We start from the raw sequence: 20,819 nt of genomic DNA, 5'->3' as shown, positions 1-20,819 counted from the left end.
AATATTACAGTTTCCAATGATTATATGATTTTTGAGATTTTTCTGATGGTTTAATAATTTCTTTATATTACTGATTAATTCAAGTTTAGACATATCATGTGATATATATATATAGCCAATATATCAAAGTTGCTTAACCCAACAAGTTTCACACTTGTATTAGAACTTTAAGTCTGTCTATTTCTATAATTTCAGTATTGTATTTTTTATAATGAAAAACCAACTTGAACAACCAAAGTACAGAATTACAATGTAAATGAAATGACACTTACCTTATTTTTCTTTTCTTTTTTCCATTAAAGAAAAAATCTTTAAGAAAAGATCTTCCCACATCATCAGTTGTATAAAAATTACATATCAAAAACTAATTTTTTTTCTTTTTTTTTTATAAAAAATTAAAAGATTAAAATGACTGTCATATATAGAACGCATAAAGTAAATTAAATTAAATAATTACATATATTTAAATATGACATCAATTAAGAATTAAAAATTAAAATTAACTTTAAAAATAAAATAATCAGAACATTTATACCATGTAACCTGGCCAGCCAATGTTACTTTACTGAGTGGATTTGACATTATTTATATACATTCTGATTATATCTATTTTTATCTAAAAACATGCTGCCATCTGTTGCTGCTTTTATAATAGTGTCATCTTCATACTATGAAAGTTGATCATGTTGGAAATTCTTTTGTATTTATATACATAAAATCTCTTCAAAATTTCCAAACTATTACTATTACTATTTAAATTAAATTTCTTGATTTCCACTATTTCCAAATTTGTCCGAATACACTGATAAATGTAATATTTGTTTCCTAACATGCGATACATGATTTTAATCTGTTTTTTTATGCTGAAATGAGTATGAACTCAGAATCTTTCTATCACCTACCATTTTTGAAAAATTTTTAAATTTTAATTAAAGGTTTGTTTCATTTTTTAATGTACAGCTAGGATTTTAAGCTCCTATATTATACTTCATTAGCTCATTTTTTATTATTTAGCTTTGTTAACATGATTTGTAAGCTACAAATAAACAATACTACACAAAGAATTCAATCATACCATAGTCACATATTATGACATAATATCTAGTACGGAAGAGTGAGCCTTCATGAACAAGATTAATCATGTTTGATCGGTGCAGGTCAAAACATGTAGCTGAAAACACAGCTGTATTGTTTGTATTAAGCACTGGATTTAGGAATGAATTACAATTGTTCAGTCTTATTGCTGTCTTAAGTTTGTTAACAGTGCAGCATCATAATGCCTCAAAATTGTGTAAATGATGCGGATGCCTTTTGTTATGTATGTGGTGATTTTACCGTAAAATCAAATAAAAAGCATTACACCTTTAATTAAAAAAGCTTATCATTTGCACTTTCAGTGCAAAATTAGTGAGCAGGATAAGACGTGGGCTCCTCATATAGTATGGACTAACTGTTCTGTATATTTAAGAGGATGTCTGAAAGGTACACAGAAGGCTTTCCCATTTGGTGTACCTATAGTTTGGTGTGAACCAAAGGATCATGAATTATCTTCCACTAAGCCACATCTTATATCACAAGGTGAATTAAATGACTTGATTAGGGATTTAAATTTATCAAAACAACAGGCTGAACTGTTAGGATCAAGACTGCAAGATTGGAATTTACTTTAAAAAAATACAAAAATTTCAGGCTTTCGAAGCTGACAAAAAGAACTTTCTCAAAACTTTATTGACAAAAATAATTTGGTTTATTGCACAAATATAGATGAGCTTATGTTTCACTATGTTGCACTTAGGACAAGTTCATAAACCTGAGAGCTCTGGCGCCTTTCCAAGATTCGTCCAAATATAGTTTAAACTATAAACTAATATGTTCTAAAAATCTAGTAAAGATTTGGATCTAGTAAAAGCTCTAATAATAGTAAAAGTTTGGACATTTTGGAGAGAATATATATATATATATACATCCAAACTTTTACTAGATTTTTAGAATATATTAGAAATTATAAAAGTGGTAAATTGGGTTAATCTAATATTGCTGACCACCTTAACAACATTCTATATCTGATATCACTGCTAGACAAAAAATATTTTTTTAATGTTTCTCTAAGTGTGATACCATTTCTTGAATTGCTTTTTGGTGTACATTACATTTCTGTAAATACAATTTTAAGGAAAATACAATTATAAAATTAAGGGAAAATATAGTTCAATTCTGTAAAATTTATAATTTTGCATGCCATACCTGTGTTAGGATGATTTTTCTGATGCTTTTCTTTTATAAATAACCTCAGAGATTATATATATATACAAAAGAATTTCCAACTTTATCAACTTTCAGATTATGAAGATAACACTATTATAAAAGCAGCAACAGATGGCAGCATGTTTTTAAAAAAAATAGATATATTAGAATGTATATAAATAATTTCAAATCCACTCAGTAATGTAACATTGGGTGGCCAGGTTACATGGTATAAATCTTCTAATTATTTTATTTTTAAAGTTAATTTTAATTTTTAATTCTTAATTGATGTCATATATATGTAATTATTTTAACTGACTTCATGTTTTCTATATATGATAGTAATTTTAATTGTAATATTTTAATTTTTCCTAAAAAAAATTGTTTTGATATATAAATTTGATAAAACTGATGATACGGGATCGCATCTTTTCTTTATTAGAATAAAGAAAAGAAAAATAAGGTGTCATTTCATTTACTTTGTAATTCTGTTGCTCAAGTTGGTTTTTGATTACAAAAAATACAATATATTGGTACAGAGGAATATAGGTCCTATAAATATTGACTTTAGAAAAATTTCAGTATTATCCATTAAATTTTCTTTCACATATATAACACCATCAAACTTGTTAATCCTACTATTATTGTAATATATTCTATACCCTGTGAAACAAAACATGCAAGATTTTCAAGATTCCAAGCTTCAGTACAAATAACAATATAAGGCATAGTTGATAAACTCTCAACAAAAATTTTAAGTTTTTCATGATTGGCACTTAAGTTTCTTATATTTAGGTATAATATTAATCTATCATCATCATGCATAATTCTGTTAAGAGTTTCAAGATCACAATATGTTGTTTCTCTCACAAGATTGTCATGTATACTTTCAATAATATCTATCCTATTCTCCACCGTCATTTGAATCAGTTGCTATCCTCTTTGCCACTGACCACTGCATATTTATGCAGATAGACAATTCTGTTGCTTGTATAAAGTGCACAAGGGACCTTTGTGTAGTCTAGTTATTGATGTAGTAGGTGTCATCCATTGAGTTACCCTTGGTTGACGTGAAATATTTGTATTGTTGCATGTCGGTAATTCAGGTGTCACAGAATAATCAATCATCTCGATTAACCTTTTTACTCTGTTCTTATATAGTTGACACGTGTTCAAGTCCATGACAAAATGATTAATGTTATAATTAGATTTGTATTTATTATTGCTATAAATATAATTTTGACACTTTACTTCTTGACTTGAGCACATGTTAGTTTCATGTTTATCAGAACACTTTAGGCACACAACTTTGTTTCTCCATTTCTTTCCACTATGTCCAAATTTACCACAGTTGAAGCATGGTGTAACATTTATCATATCATAAATTCTACAATTTGATATCCTACAAAAATTTGATTGTTGTTTTCTCTTGGATATATATAAATTTCAGATGAAACTTTCATAATAACTGTATCCATTCCAGTATTTTTATTGATGTACATGTGTAAAACTTGGCCTTTGCTACTAAAATTGCTGAACTTCTGTTATTTATATCTTGTTCAATTTTTTTTATTGTTGATCTTTCCTTAATTATCTATTCCAACCACTTTTATTTTGGGTTTCAGTAATTGTTCCACTTAAATTTTAAAAGCAACTAGGTAATTTATTTTGGAGAATTTTTATCATTTTATTATCATTCTTCATGTAGATTTGTTTAGTTTGAATAGATTTATATTTTATCATGAAGTGATAAAATATTTATTTTATCTTTTATGTCAGTATCATCATCATTGTTTATTCTTTTTATTACTAGTCTCAGTACTCTTCTTATCTGAGATTTAATTTTGTTTTACTTCTGTAAAAGTTGGTTTACTTTCTTATTCACTTTTTTGTATTTAATTCAATTACATTAACAGTTGCATTTTTATTGATTAATTCCTTGTTTAATTGTTTCAGTAATATGTTTTCTTTTTTCATGATTTTATATCCTGCAACTTCATCTCTTACTGTATTATTACGCGTGTCTCGAAATTCTTCTTGTAGTTCTTTAAGCATTTGTGCCCTGTTATCTTCTTGCTTTTAGATTTTAATCTCAGCTATTACTGTTCTTACAAAGTCACTTATTGACTCATCATACTTTGAGGTTAGATTATGCTCCGGACAAATTACTAATGTATCACTTATATATTTTGTTCCTCTTATTTTCACAAAATCACTTTGATGAAATATTCTTTCACATAATAAATACACTACTACTGCAACTTTTTGTTTCGAATGGCATTTAAAAAATTTATCACACTGCTTGTCAGGAGGTTGTATCCCCCCGACGCCATCTAAATGTTCAAACTTAAATAAAACAAAAATTAACAGACAGATTAAAAAAACATTACATCCATGCATTCCTCTCACTTAGTACTAAAAGTTCCACAAAAACACACTTTATACCACTTAAACTGCACTTAAACTGGCACTTAAACTTGCACTTAAACTGGCCAATATCGTGGAACACTAAACAAACATAGCTGACATACCTTACTAATCTTAACTACATTATAATATGCAGACACAAAATAAATAAAATAATCCATGTCAATAACCACATCAATTTACTTTGTCTGGTATTACAACTGGGATACCTCTGTTAGTAAATAGTTGATCCTAGTCAGTAAATAGTTTACCTTTCCAGACTCCTATTATCCTGGAACCTTTTAACAACTTTAAAACATTTTTTTTTAAATATCAAAGACTACTATCAACTCTTCTAATCTAAAAAAACTGAATGAAATAGGAGTAATAGAAGTATACAAGTGAACTTGATTGTGTCATACTTCACAGGTGTACCCAGACCTTTATTTATGTAAACTTGTTTCATTACTTTGATGAGGAATACACCTGTGAAATATGTCAGTTTCCTCATTGGACACATTGTATATGTGTAATTGGTTGTGTAATTTGGTTTAATCAAAGTGATTACTATTTTGTTGTGTAAAATACTCGTGCATTTGAATGCACATGCAGTGCAGTGTATGTGATTACATAGATATGTGTATCATAGTGTAATTTATACACCTCTTTTTGGTGCTTCTTATCAATCATAGAAATCGATTAACCACTGTAAGGTTCATCCTCAATACTTGCTTCACCAGCTTTTGATGCAAAAGGTTTAACGTCTTAAAACTTACTTACTCACAGCACTTCAATCAAAAGTTCCATTACTATAAATGATTGCATCACTTCAAACGACTTTTAGATGATGATGAATGTCACTTGTGTTTACTTTTTCTGCTGTTAAAAATTCAATCATTGTAACTTGTTTAAGACACACTGACATAGCAGTGTACAATTCCATGATAGCGAAGACCAACAGAAAATGAGAGGTCATGGGTCAACAAGTTCTAAAATGTTAGTAGTATGAGAATGAAACTAGTAGTATGAGTAAATATTGCTTTATGGGACATCATTTTGTTTTCTCCCATTGTACTCTAGTGTGCATTGCATTTCAAAAACCATAGGAAACCATTAATTTCACCCTTCAATTAACATCCTAAAAAATTCACCAGGAGAGCTGAATTCCGGATGGAAACTTTCGCTAGCTTTAACTTACTAACTAAGCATTTCCAGACCTATATTTAACTCTCATTATTTTGATGAGAGGAATACACCTGTGAAGTATGTCAATTTCCTTATGAGACACCTATATATAAAAGTCATGGAGTGGTAGCATCTTTGTCTCATCTAAAATGTACTTGAGTTCAAGTCCTGGCATTTTTCAAATGCCATAAATTTTATACAATCAGAAAAGAGCCTGTCATTACATGAAAAAATAAAATAAATCAATATACAGTAATCTAAATTCTAAGAGACTCGATTTTAGAAAATAATAAATCCTATACTTTATTTTTATTATCAATTTTGTGGAATGTATATGATGAGTAAAACCTATTAGTAATCAGAAAATAGCCTGAGTATTCAAGAAAAGATCCTAATGGTGAATATTGTTGAATAACAAAACTGCTCTGTTTAAAACACCTGGCAAAATAATTTACGGGTTCAATTAATAGAATTTCATTTACATCATTGCATAACTTCCTCCTTTTTCCTGTTCAGCCTCTGGAAATCACTGTCAGGTAATACTTCAAAGGATATGTATAAATGTAAATCAAGTCCAGTCTTGTACAGTCTTAGGTTGACCATTCCTGAGATGTGTAGTTAATTGAAACCCAACCACCAAAAAACACTGGTATCCACGATCTAGTAATCAAATCCGTATAAAAGTAACTGTCTTTACTAGGACTTGAATGCTGGAACTCTTGACTTCAAAATCAGCTGATTTGCGAAGACACATACACCACTAGACCAACCTGGTGGGTATCACAGTATAACTAACATTGCATAATTGTCAATCAAAATTATCATGGGGTAAAAATAATATAAATAATACAAGAGGAAAACAATTATCTACAAACAACTCACCTTGACGGCTGTTTCGTAAGAGGACCTTCTTTTCCAAGCAAATGTAATACTCTAACAGCAAGGCTGGTATGTTCACAATCCTCAATAAACTCACACAGATGTGCCAAACCTTTAGATGAGAATTAAAAGAAATATTAATCCTAAAAGAGACTAGCAACTGCTAAAAAATAAATATTACTAGTCATTAAATTCTATTACCATACATTTCCCTCTTATTACATATACAGTACTATGCAAACTTAAATTCCAATTATTGATAACAGTTTTATTCGCTCACAAAAATACATTAACTAGTTAAAAATGTGATCCCCTCCTTGTTGAAAATAATGTTATTTATTCTATTTGGTATAAAATCAATTGTAGTTTTACACAACTCTACTACTGTAAATTCATTCTTGGATTTCGTAACATCAATCCTCATTGGCCAACTATCTAAACAGATTCCTCAAATGTTTTCAATGGGATTGTTATCAGAGGATCTTTCAAATATATCCATCACAATCTAATTTTCTTAGATAAATGTATTTTCCCACTTTCCTTTGAAAGCGTGATAAGATTCTAATTCATCATAGAAAACATCATATTTTCAGTTGCAAGTATCACCACTCTGCACTGTGGTTCATCTTTATATTTTCATAATTCATTATTCCCTCCACATGAATTTCAGGTTATATGAAAAACCTGAAATAATTTTTTTTAATGATTTTTTCACTGATCGTACAATATATTTTTGAAAATATAATTTCCTAGGAATCCAAATGAAAGTATTTATACATAAAAAAAAAGAAAAAAGAATTTTCTCCATTCCCATTCAACATAATATAAATATGGCTCAAATAACAATGGTATAAAATAAATGTTTTTTTTCTGTTACATGCAGCATTCAATCAAGCCGTGTCATCTAATATTTCTTTACACTATTTCAAATCTGCAATCAAAATTGAAGAAAGGGCAGGGATTTTTAGGAAAAGTATGTAAAGAAATCCTGATTTCTTTAAAGAATTACAGCCTACAGTATGATACGGTATTATCTCACTTAATATCTGCCTTTCTTTAGTTTTCTCCTATATTAAGCCTCTGGAATATCAATTTTCAATTTCCAGCAATAATCTGCAAGATTCAGGCTCCATTTTTCCCGGTAGCATGTTCTCATCATTTATATATATCCTGACACCCACCTTGTGACGATCCTGGTCGCCACACCACCCCCTATATTCCTAGCCCTGATGGCTTTACCAGAAGTCATCTTTTAGACCCTCTAAAGTTGATAATACAACACAGTCATCAGTTTAACCTGAAGCTGAAGTTTGAAGCTGAAAATTCATTTATAATTTAAAAGATAATTGTTATCCAGTTTTAGTTCAACAATTCCTGACACATTCCGTCAACTGTGCCATAAAAAAAAAACTATAATGCAAGTACTTGCATTCCCTGAAATTTCATTTCAGATAAAAATAATTTTTTGTAGCCCCTTCCTCTATCACCAAAGGTATCACACAAAAATTCTTCCTTTAACTATCTTCATACCAACAAAATAAGTATTGACCGCAACAACATTTTTTTCCTACAATCCAATTTACTTAAGTCCTTTTGATTTACTTAAAAATCAAGAATCAGATTCACAAATTTAATAAGCTTCTAATGAAAATATACCCTATTACTCTCTGCTACGATCCGCTTTCGAGAGCGAGGTCAATGCCTACACCCTCCCACACTGCAGCTCCATCACAGAGTTCTCCACAAATCCACTCTCATCCTAATAGCGAATATCTTAGCTAACAAACCAGAGCTCAAAGCCAAAACACCTAACTTGGCAAAATAAGCACTCAGGCAGGCCCCTAGCCACATGGGATGCTATTCTATCTATAACAGCATCAGAGCCCCTCAGCCATCCTCCGCAGGGCTAAGAATCTAAAAAAGATTCATTCCCTTTCGGTCTTCCAATTAACTCTCAGATCAAAACCAGAACTGATCCTCATAAGCTTTCTAACTACTTTGATACGTTCAGCTTTGTACCTGAGGCAGACATATAAGACATGGCGCACATCAGCAATGGCCCTACATTCTGGGCACAAGCCTGAATTAATCAAACCAAATCTGACCAACCTATCTCTAAAAGCATCACATCTAGGAAGAAACTGTGTAAAAAGCCAATTGGGGAAAATCCACTTAACTACTTACATACTTGTCACATCAAGAAAAATACAATGTGTATCATTTATATATCCTGATGAACATGTTTTCCATGCTTATTACTTAGCCAAGCTGCTGTCCTACTGAAATGGTATTCACCTATAGGTCTTCACATAACAGCCAACCTTTATCTGTGCAGCATAAGCAATAGAAATTGATGGTTCCTCATTTCATTATGAAGGTCCTGGCTTTCAAATTCGTTTTAGATGAATCTATAAACAATCTTCATTCTGTAGGATTGTGGTAAGTTTTAGTAAAATTAATAACGTATTTGCAACACTGTAGCACACTATTATCTTGTAGGCGAACAGGTGCTGAAATTCTTGCTAACACAAAAAAATATATTTAGTGCCACTTTCAAGGAGGTTCCAGCCTTTTAACTTTTAAGCCAGTAACTCTGTCTGCATTTTAAACAAATTAAGCTGACAAACCAGATCAATAAATTCTGCTTAAGTAATTTTATGAGATTCATTGCTCTCACCTTAGAAATTTGGATCATTTTCTTCTTCATTACTTTCTATATCACTATAGCCCATTTCATCATCATCATCATCATTTTCTTCTAAACTCTATGTTAAGGTGAAGCCGATACAGGTACCTCAACGGAACAGGTCTTATGGCTGAAGGAAGGCTAGAATATGCAGCATATTTCTTGAATTTATTTGTGATCAAGTTGATTTTTGCAATACAAGTAACAGTCTATAGAGTGATCCTTAGGCTCTTTCCATACCAAAAGAACAGCAAAGATGTTCCAATTTCCTACTTAGTAAAGTTATACAAGAATTACGCAGATATAACAGCACCAAGGCTTTATACGAAACTAGAATTCATATGATTTTTTAACTTGATTAATTGATTATTTCTTCTTTGAGATTTAAAAGTTACACTGTTACTGAGATACATTTATTTTTCCTAAACAGAATGAGTCAACAGTTAGCGTCAATGACATTCTATGATGTAACATCATATTAATCTTCCAAATTATTCCACTCTAAGCAACTTATGAATATCTTTCATTTAAAAATATCTTCAGACATTAATATTTCATTAATAATTTAAACCATGATTCACAAGAAATGTTTAGAATAATAAAGAAAATAGACAATTTCAACAATTTTTAATTTTTACAAGTGACAATTACAAAAAAAAAAATGAAACCATTAAAATAAATTTTGAGTTCATGTTTGGATTGAGCGACAAAAAATACATAAGAATAAAGCAAAATAATTATTTTAAAAAAGTGTTGTAAACCAGTGTTATTTTGTTAATACATATATATTAATTGTAATTTTCAAATTTTGTTTTATAATAAATGTTATTTTTAAGAATAATAGAATCAGACTTGAACATAAGTTATCTATTTATTTTATTCAAATAAAGGATTTGTTCATAATTGTAATTTTTCTCTTAATAAAGTAAATAACTTTTTTTTAGATATAATCATAGGATCATCAAAATACATTATTTTTTTAAAACAAATTAAATATAAATTAAATCTAATTTTTTTTTATTTTAGCGCAGTCGTCTCACAGTGCTAGGAATTTCAGAGGCTTTAGCCTCTTGATTAAACTTCTCAGAAATTTCTGCTATTAATTAGCTGCAATGTCTGTGATCACTTTACTAATACTCCTATTAACTTATTCAATCACTGAGGTTTAGTGTTGTCCAAGCTACTTCTTGAAAAATAACCCACTAAGTCTTGCCAACATTTAAATCGAGGAGTTCATACTGGCCATTGAATGACAACATTTCTAGAGAAGACATGATTCCCAAATAATTGTTATTTGCAATAGAAACACAAAATGCTGTAAAAAAATGCCACAAAAAAAAAGTAGTGTGTACTGTTCTGTCATCTTGTTGAAACCAAGATCACCTATTAATAAATCATCTTAAATGATCAAGTTAAAAATGTTCAATGTATTGATGTATCAAGCATCATGTCCATTCCAAATGGAAAAGGTTATGCTGAAAAAAATGAGAGTGGGAGATAAATCAATACAGATGATAAGTGGATGAGAATTAAGAAGAGTTTAAAGGAAACTCCAAAAGAGATAGGATTTAAAAACCGGAGAAGAAAATGGAGAGAGTGGAAAAATGTACAAACAGAAGAAGGTAGAAAAAATATAAAAGGTTGAATAATGAACTAAGGGAAACTGAGAAAGTTATGGAAAAGTGGCTTGAGGAAAAATACACAGTGACAGAAAATTTGGCTCCTCACATAATCAATGTAGAAGGAAGATATGAGCTAACGTATAAAGAAGCTTCAGAAATAGTTTTTTAAAGAAAAATAAGGAAAGAGCATTTTTCAGATAGGAGCAAAGGATAAGGAGACACTTAATGAGGAGGAAATAAAAAGGAGTTTGGAAGAATACATTGCGGATTTATAAGTGTTAAAAGAAAACTTAAGAGAAAGAATATGGGAAAGGAAGAAGAGTATATAGTTCATGAAGATCGAAGAGGGTACAATATATTAAAAAAGGAAATAAATGAGGCAATTAAAATGATGAAAAAAGTAAAAGCCAAGGGTTGTGATGAATTACCAGTTGAACTGTTCAAAGTACTAGGAAAGACAGGAAAATTGTTATTTTTAGATCTACGATATGAAGTACTTGAAGAAGGAAAGTGGTCAGAAGAATTCCGGGCTACAATAATGGTACCAATAGAAAAAAAATATGAAGAAATGTGAAGAAAATAAAACAATTAACCTAATATCACATGCAGCTATGGTAATATTAAGGGTTCTAAATATGAAGATATACAATAAATTAGAAGACAGTATTGAGGAAGAACAGTATGGGTTTAGAAAAGGTGTGAAACAAGGGACACTATAGGGCTGCTGAGTAACAAGTGAGAGATATATGGAAAGGAGGCGAAGAGTGTATGCTGTATTTGACAACCTAGAAAAGGCATTTGATAAGAGCTAGATGGGATTAATTACTGTTAATTTTGAAAAAAAAAAAGGATGTTGACTGGAAAGAGAGGTACCTAATAAAAGATCTATACTATTTAACCAGAGAATAAAAGTGGGTGTAGGAGACAAAATAACAGGGAAGAATAGGGATTGGACGGAGAGGGATGCTGCATTTCTCACACTGCTTAGCATACATCTGGAAGAAATAATTAAATGCTGTCTGAATGGGAAAAGAGGAATAAAGATCAGGGGAAGAAGACTAGAATGTATACGTTTTGATGACATGACAGTACTGGCAGTGAACCCAAGTAAATTAAATGAAATGCTTGATGACTAAAATGAAGATTGCAAAACTCAGGGTAGAGGGTCAACAAAAAGAAGACAAAATGTATGGTATTAGGTAGAAAAGAGGAGAGGATTGAGATTAAAATAAGATATGACATTTTAAATTCAATCTTTAAATCTTTAGAGATCGACATTTTAAAGCAGGTGAAGAAATATCAGTACTTAGAGAGCATTATATCAGATGACCTGACTTGCACAGTAGAAATTAAAACATGAATATTAAGAAGAAAGAGGGCATTTAGAACGAAAGGAAGACTGTGGAATGTTAACTTAGCATTAAGGAAATGTTTTATTTTGAATGTAATGCTCAATGGAGCTGAAACATAGATGATGAGAAAGGCAGACAAAAAAACGAATTCTGGCTTTTGAGATATACGTGTGGTACAAAATGATAAATAAACATTAGAAGGCAAGACTATGTAACAAATGAGGAAGTATTAAGGAGAATCCAGAGAGAACAGGAAAATGTTGAATGTGATTGATTATAGGAAAAGGAACTGACTAGGACATTGTACGAGAAGGTGATTATTAGTGGATGCAAAAGAAGGCTTGGTGAATGGAAGGAAAGGAGGAGGAAGGAAGAAATTTAAAATGATGGATGGGATTATGGAAAAGGGAAAATATGCTGAAACAAAAAGGATAGCAAAGGATAGAATAACGTGGAGAGCAGCAGCCATGACAGGACATGCCCTAATAATAGAACACTATGAATGAATGAAGGTAAAATAAAAGAGTTATTTATAAATTACACTAAGTCATTTCAGTCAATCTCACAACTGTATTGTCCCAAAAATACATTTTTTCCCCAATTTTTGTGATCCAAGATGAAGAGTTTCGCTTATCATTAGAATATGTGCAGAGAATAATACAGTAAATCTTAAATCAAAAGTTTATTAATATCACAATCAGTATAATAGCAAAAAAAAAAAAAAATTATAAAATCAGAAAAGTTACAAATATACCTGTCTCTTTAGCATCTGGATTTTCTTCAATTATTGTTATGACAGTATCAGCAATGGAAGCCTTATACTCAAGACCTCCTTCATCCCTCAACATTGTTGATAAGAAGTTCATCAGTACACTATGCTTTCTTGGAAACTTAAAGCATAAAGCTCTAATAGCCTGAAAAAAGAAAAAAAGTGTAACTAAACAGATATGAAGTATTAAAAATCATGGCCAGGAGATGATAACTTGGGTCAGTAGACATGTTTTAGGAAAATGTTGAAGCTTAAAGCCACCATTTTGTTTACACAAGATAATAATTATGCCATAATTTCATACATATATATATATTTGAGAGCAGTTATTCAGCAACAAAAAAAACCATATAAAAGTTATAAAACAGACAAGAGATAAATTTCAAGCTTCTAAAGTCTGGACTATTTTCTTATATCTGCAGCATGTTTAAGTGCACTCATACTAGCATTTAAGCATTATTTAGATTCAGTTCCATCAGAAACATGTATTTTAGCAGAGGTATGGATAATTTTAACAGAAGCTACTGCATTGTAAACTGGAAATATATTGACAAGAGATTCCTTATACAAAACATGGTCATTATACAGAATGGGCCAATGAAATGAGAAAATGTGAAGGGGAAAATGAAAACCTAAAATCTTGTTTAATTTTTCTTATTTACATCACATTTAAGAACAAAATATACAATTTACAAACTATTTTATTACAATTACAATTTAAAAATTACATTCTTTAAATGTCCACAACCTGAAAGTATGAATTCTTGAAGCGTCTTGCTTAAGTTTTTCAGAAATTTCTGCTATTAATCAACCGTAATGTTTATGATCTCTTTACTAATGTTCACTTCAGCTTCTTCAATGAAACTGATGATTAGTGTTGTAAGACTGCATCTTGAAAAATGACTCACAAAGTCTTACACAAACTTAAATTGAAATTATGCTGGCCACGGAATGACACCATTTCTAGAAAAGACATAACTCCCAAACAATTGCTGCAAAAGACACAAGTAGTGTGTGCTGTTCCAGCAGCTTACTGAAACCAAGATCATCCATCTAGTCATTTTAAATGATTAATTAAAAAATCTTTCAACTGTATTATGCATCAAGCTGCAATAACAAGTGTTGCACATCTGTACTCATTTTCAGAGAAATATAGTCCAAAAATTACCTGGGATTGGACAGCACTCCAAATAACTACTTTTTCTCTATCAAAGATCGCTCGTAAAGCCTTTGAAACCTTTGGATTTTCTAATATACAACATTGAAAATTTTGTAATTTAAAAAACAATTTAAGTAAAATTTTGTTTTAGTAATTTTCAATCTTATTTAAAATTAATTCACAAAAATGTTCACAAGATCTTAAAGCCCTAGAATGAAAAAATGTTGACAAACGCATCATAATTTCCGATCAGCAGTACTTAGGGTTCTCAGATCAAATATTATCTCTCACCAGTTAAAGAATGACTGAAAGCTTTTACTTTCCAACAGAGCAGAATCCTAGATTATGTGAACACTAAGCAGTTAAGAGTAATGAGAGAACAGACTACCTTAAAAAATGACAAGTAAAGAGACGCAATTTGATAAGTCCATAAAATTAGCACAAAACTGTCTACTACTTTCTTAGAACAATGAACTTCTAAGGTAATAAAAAAAACAAATTTAAATAAGTCTTCTAAGCTTCTTATTAATTAGCTTTGTAAAAATTTCTCAGATTTCTTTATCAGACTCCTAAGAAAGTTATATAATAAAACTGAGTCTTATTCAAAAAAACGGAAATGTAAATAAACCAAGAGTTAATAAAATCAGCGAGAGGCCACTTACTCATAGGAACAAAAAAAAACAAATTTAAATTTCAGAATGTCTCTGCTGTCAGATTCTGGCACTATTTTGCTAAATCATTATTCAAAGTCTATTAAAACAGCTCTTATCTATAGGAAAAAAGTGTAAAAAGGTGCATGATAAGCCTTTTAAACTGAGATACTTAGGGCATAATTGTAAGTATTTTTTTAAAACTAATCTTAACTCAAAAGGAATTAATAATCTTAAAAAAAGGGTTACTTATCAGACTAAATTCAAAACAAAAAATCTGCATAATTTATCAGACCGCTCACAAGTAGATGAATGATAAGGTAAATAAGTGGAATATGAGCTGTGTAAAGACTAAAGAAGAAATATCTAAAGATAGAATAGAGAAATGGTTTGAAACCAAGAAGTGTGCTCTCACCTTTGTATTTATTAATGCAGTAGACAAAATATGTTACCAAAGTTAGCAAAGGTCAGAGAAGGAAAAAGAAGGCAACAATGTTTATAGACAGTTCAGGTGGTGTGAGGAAATATAAAAGTTAATATGTGGCAAGAAACGATGCAGTAATGTAAGATAAAAGTAAGCATACAGAAAAGTGATCCAGGTAGTAATGGCTATCAGTATCAAATGAACTGACAAATAAGTCAAGAAGTTTTAGATAGCTGATAAGTATAGTAAAATAGACAAGAATAGGAAAGCAATAAATAAGAAAGCCTGCCAGCTCAAAACACTCTTCATAAATTTAGGGTATTTGCTCTGAAGCAGAACTGTCTAATAGAAGTAAGGTTACTACAAGTATACTATTGTAGAGGTATCTGCATTCAGCAGGTATTCTATTTACTCAGTAGAGAGCTTTTTCTTTCATGCATGCATACAGAAATAAATAATGAGGAAGAAAGCCCAAATCAAGGCTGACCAGAGTGAAATTTCTGAGTAAAATGGGAATACAAGAGTAGGCAAAGGTAAGGGGTTTTGGAAAAGGAGGAATCACTTGCAGGATGATTAAATAAATAGAACGGTCAAAAGTGATAGTAAGAGTTGGAGAAAAGAATAAAAAAAAGGAAATTATCTAAAATGAAAAATGCAATGCAGACAATGAGAGAATCAAAAGATAGCAACTGAAGAAGTAATAGTTTCAGAAGAAAAAAGAGGAATTGCTAGAGCTACTGAAAGCAATAGGAAGAGATTGAGGGATCTGTATTTCAAGTATATTTAACCAATGGCCAGACCAGAAGGTTTACATATAATCATAATCGTTCATCAGATGGTTTACATTCATTTTAAAGACTTACATTACTTATTCACCAGCAGTAACGTTAAGACCGATTTAAACAAATCCCTCTCTGTAATAAAGATAATTAAAAAACATTAAAACAAGATATCCTCTTCTATATATATATCCTGAGACTGATGTAAAATCAGCCATGCCTCAAATCAAAATCCATCAAACCAAATGTTATAAGACAAAGTATAAATTTGCCTCAGAAGGCTAAGCACGGGTCAAAAAAAGTGTCAAAACATGGATCAAAATGAGTTCAATTAAAAATATGTAAGAGAAATTATTAAGAATAATCAAGGTATATGGTAAATTGGAATGACTTAGAAATGATGATGTAAAGAATGAATTATACATATTCTTAAATGACAATGCTGAATTTAAATGGAATAATAGAAATGATTATTTAATAATTAAATTTTAATGGTAAACCATCTGAATATGACTGACAATAAAAAACATTCCTAAGGGAAGATAAAATATTATTCCAATTAGTATTCCAGAGTTGGAATGCATAACTCTTCTCTTTATAAGCTAAACTTAGGTGAAAATACAGGGAATATCAATGAAATGGGAAAATTTAAAAAATTGGTTATTCATCTGACATTTGGGTGAGAGCATTGATCGTGATATATTGTGATCATCTAATGCCATTTAATAAACATGGAACAGTGATTAGGTGCACACCATGCTTTCTGTGTTAAATCATTTTATATAAATAGTGTTTCTGCGAAAACTGTGTAGTATGGTTACTTTCGCTATCTGTTCAATATTCTGATCACGGGCAGATACCGTATGTTCACGCAATTAACTTATGGATTAAGCAGTTTGAGGAATTTATTTCTACATTAAATTTAAAACATAAAAGAGCAGCAAAACGTGTTAGAATCCCAGAAAACATTAATAGAAGATCAAAGCTGCCATAATATGCAGTCCACAGAGTTCTGCAATTAAACATCATTAGCACTGATATCGGTGATCACGGATCTGTCAAATTTTATATAAGGACTCAGGTTTTCACCCCTATAAAATCCAAATAGTTCAATAATGACAACATACTGATTTGGTTCCTCATATGAACTTTTATCAAGAAATGTTGTAGCATTTGAATGGTGATGAAAACTTAATCCACCATATGTTTATGTCAGATGAAATTCATTTTCACCAGAATGGCTACATAAATAAGCAGAATAGTCTATATAATGGAACGTTGAAAACCCACTTCAGCTAATGAGAAACCTTTGCCTAGTCCAAAAGTTACACTGCAGTGTGCATGTTCACCATCTGGCATTATTGGATCATTCTTTTATCAATATGATCAAGGAAATGCTAAAACCATTACTTTGGCGTGTTACACAAGCACAGTCAAAATAATTTTAAGGCAAAAATTATTTCAATTTCCACAAATTGCATGGTTCCAACAAGACAGTGCAACAAGTATTACTGCTGATGTATCCATTACTGTTTTTTAGAACAGTTTCCCAACCAAATACATCCAAAGATGGGTACATTTTTTGGCTGGCTAGATCTCCTGATTTGCCCACATACAACTTTTTTATTAGAAGTTTGCTCAAGAGCAAGATGTATGTCAAGTGATCACAAACATAGTGAAACTAAAATTAAAAATTTTAAAAGTTATATGTTTTTCACCAACCATATTATGGCAAATAATAGGAAATTTTTAATTAAAACTACAAGGGTGAGACTACAAGTAGCCACAAGGTTGTGTAGATTGTAATGGTGTAAACATGTTAAGCTTTATTTTAAAAAATAAAATGGTATGTCTAACTTAACAGAAAAGTCTAGAAATATTCATGTTAAAATAAAATCTTACTTAATTACGGCTGTTTTAAATTTTCCCACTTCACCAACATAAGTGGAATCTTTTAAGATAAAATACAATGAAACAACTAGAAACAATACCTTAATAATATTTAACTAACTCTTAATATCTAATTTATTAATAATGAAAATTTGTTAATATTTTACCATTAATTTAATAATACAAAAAAATATTAACTGTATTGCAAATTTATATGCATTTAAATCATTTCAAAATCATAATAATATACAGTAATATGAGTAGATGAATTCTTTAAAAATAATAAATAATTTCATAAAATATCCTAAACTTTCTGCATCTCATTCAACATATACATAAATATATATTCAAATAATTCTTCTTAATTGTGACATATTTTGTACTAATTTCTTCATGTGTTTAACATTATTAAATTACATATGTATATATATATATATATTGTATATATACAACCTCTAACATTATTTCATGTGTTTTTATTCTACGTAGTTAATGTGAATTTAATACAATCTATTATGAGTGCTGGAAAAAATAACTCGCAACGAAAAGAAATAGTCAAATGAAACAAATATAGCACAAAAGCATATTTTATTAGCAATAGAAACTTAATTTATTTTCTACTTACTCACCAATTACAGTTACACATCTCTCCTAATAGTGAATCAATTTTCTAATTCCATCAACAAAGAATTGAGGTGGTCTTTCTTTGATCCACAACCTCACTGCATCCTTCAATTCATGACCCAAGGTGAAATGAATACTATTAATATCCCTAATTAATTGCCAAAAGAAGTGAAAAATACAGAGCATCAAATCTAGCAAGTATAGAAGGTACGTAATAGATTCAAATTTCAACTTCACAAGAGCCTCGGTGCAACCGAGCATTATTGTGTTGCAGAATGATCAGCTCGATGGATAGTCAGACATGATGCATAGGTCTCCTAAAAAAAATGGACTTGTAAGCATCAAAGCCGGTGTTTCCACCTCCTTTTGGTGCTTCTCATCAGTCACAGAAACCAGTTGACCACTGTGAGGTTCATCTTCATTATTCGCTTTACCACAAAATGTTATTACCCACCTACTCACAGTATGCTGAACAACAGTTTAATCACCTTGAACAACTTTTACACAATGATGAATATCACTAGCATTCACTTTTTCTACTGTTAAAAATTCAATCACTGCATTTTGTTTTAGATGTGTTGATGTGCAAGCATACACAATTCTATAAAAATAGCAACCGGTAGAAAATGAGAGGACATGGATCAACAAGTTTTTGAATGTTAGTAGAAGAATGAAACTACTAGACGGGAGGCCCAGTCAGCTTTGTGCAAAATTTGTTCTCTTGTTACGTTCCAGTGTGCATTAGATTTAAGCCACCCCTTTATTTTAAAGTTAACTGTGTATTTTATCATTTTACTCTTGTCGATTTAACCATGGTTTTTCCCTTGATCCATCCAGGCAAACACTAAACCATTTCCTTTAATCCTTTTTTACAATTTTTATCTTTTTTATAAAGGAGCAAATAAGATCAGAATAAAAAATGTATTTATTAATCCCAATATATTCAAATCACAAACAACAAAATATCAATGCTAAACAAATAAATAGTATATTATAAAATATATTAGCCTCCCTTCAATAGTCAATAAAAATTATATAAGTACACAGAAAAATAATATGAAAAAAGTGTTTTATTTCATTCAGAGAAATTTTAACGTAGGATTCATTTTTTTTAACAACAAAAAAAATTAAACAGCACATACCTGTACAACAACTATTTTGAATTCATCACTGATCTCACACACAAATGAGGCAATCTGCTTCATTAATCTATCAACTGAAGATTCTGCACCAGTTTTTAAGAGAGTAGTGATAGCAAGAGTAGCAATCGATCTGTTAGTATCAGTAATCAAATTCTCAAGGTCGAGATTGCACGCTGTAACAGCTGTAGGATGAGACATTGCCACCTGTCATAACAAATATTTTTTGTATTAAAAATATGTCAATAACATGGTATATACATTATAAAATAAACCAATAAAAATATGTATCACAATGATACAGTTAAAGAATATTTTGATGCCTTCTTTAAGAATATGCATTGCAATAACAGTACCTTATTAAGCGTCCTAACAGCAGCAAAACGTAATGTTGGTTTCGGCGAACTGCAAAACAATTGTAGAACACTAACAGCTGGAGCAAGCTCACGCTGTGTTGTATTCTTCATGTTAACAATAGCATGTGCAGCTTCATACACAACAGTTTCAGATTTGTGCCTTAAACAAGACTCAACAAATTCAAACAGAGGCGAGTCCGCCCATTCTCCACCTTCTTCTTCTAACAACTTGCACACAATCCTGATCTGCAACATTAAAAAATAAAATAAGAATTCAATAGAAATATTTCAAAAAAAATTAAAATTCTGTTTATTGTGCACTCCTTTAATCTTATCCAGTTGTTTTAAAGTCTCACTGGATATCAGTTTTATTGCTTTATAACACATCGATCTATCTTATCAAAACATTCAAAACAGTATCAATTTCTAACAGTAGAATGACCTGCATACAACTCATTTGGACTAGTATAGTATACCTTGTCATGCACCTTGTTACTAAACAGAAAAAGTTTTTTAATGCAAGGGATGTTTGATAAGTCCATGCAAAAACAAATATGAGAATTTTTGGGGTCTCAGAATAGAAAGATGTTGACAATAATTCATTTCATGTAAACTCTTTCCAGCTAGTCTTTCTTCATATTTAAAAACATAATAT

The 20,819-nt window shown here is 30.3% G+C and overlaps 1 protein-coding gene across 2 annotated transcripts in view; it reads right to left on the bottom strand.

The window, feature by feature from the left end:
- The window catches only part of gammaCOP (coat protein (coatomer) gamma), a 79,913-nt gene that overhangs the window by 32,680 nt on the left and 26,414 nt on the right, over positions 1-20,819 (bottom strand). For both annotated transcript variants that reach the window (XM_075382472.1, XM_075382473.1), the window contains exons 6-9: positions 20,165-20,410; positions 19,812-20,015; positions 13,129-13,288; positions 6,718-6,826 (exon numbers count right to left, since the gene is read on the bottom strand). In XM_075382472.1, the coding sequence (XP_075238587.1) occupies positions 6,718-6,826; positions 13,129-13,288; positions 19,812-20,015; positions 20,165-20,410 (719 nt within the window). The remainder of the gene's footprint in view (positions 1-6,717; positions 6,827-13,128; positions 13,289-19,811; positions 20,016-20,164; positions 20,411-20,819) is intronic.

This window comes from Lycorma delicatula, chromosome 1 (genome assembly GCF_047948215.1).
Source record: "Lycorma delicatula isolate Av1 chromosome 1, ASM4794821v1, whole genome shotgun sequence".
NCBI classification, from domain to species: domain Eukaryota; kingdom Metazoa; phylum Arthropoda; class Insecta; order Hemiptera; family Fulgoridae; genus Lycorma; species Lycorma delicatula.
This window is presented reverse-complemented; position numbering and strand designations above follow the sequence as displayed.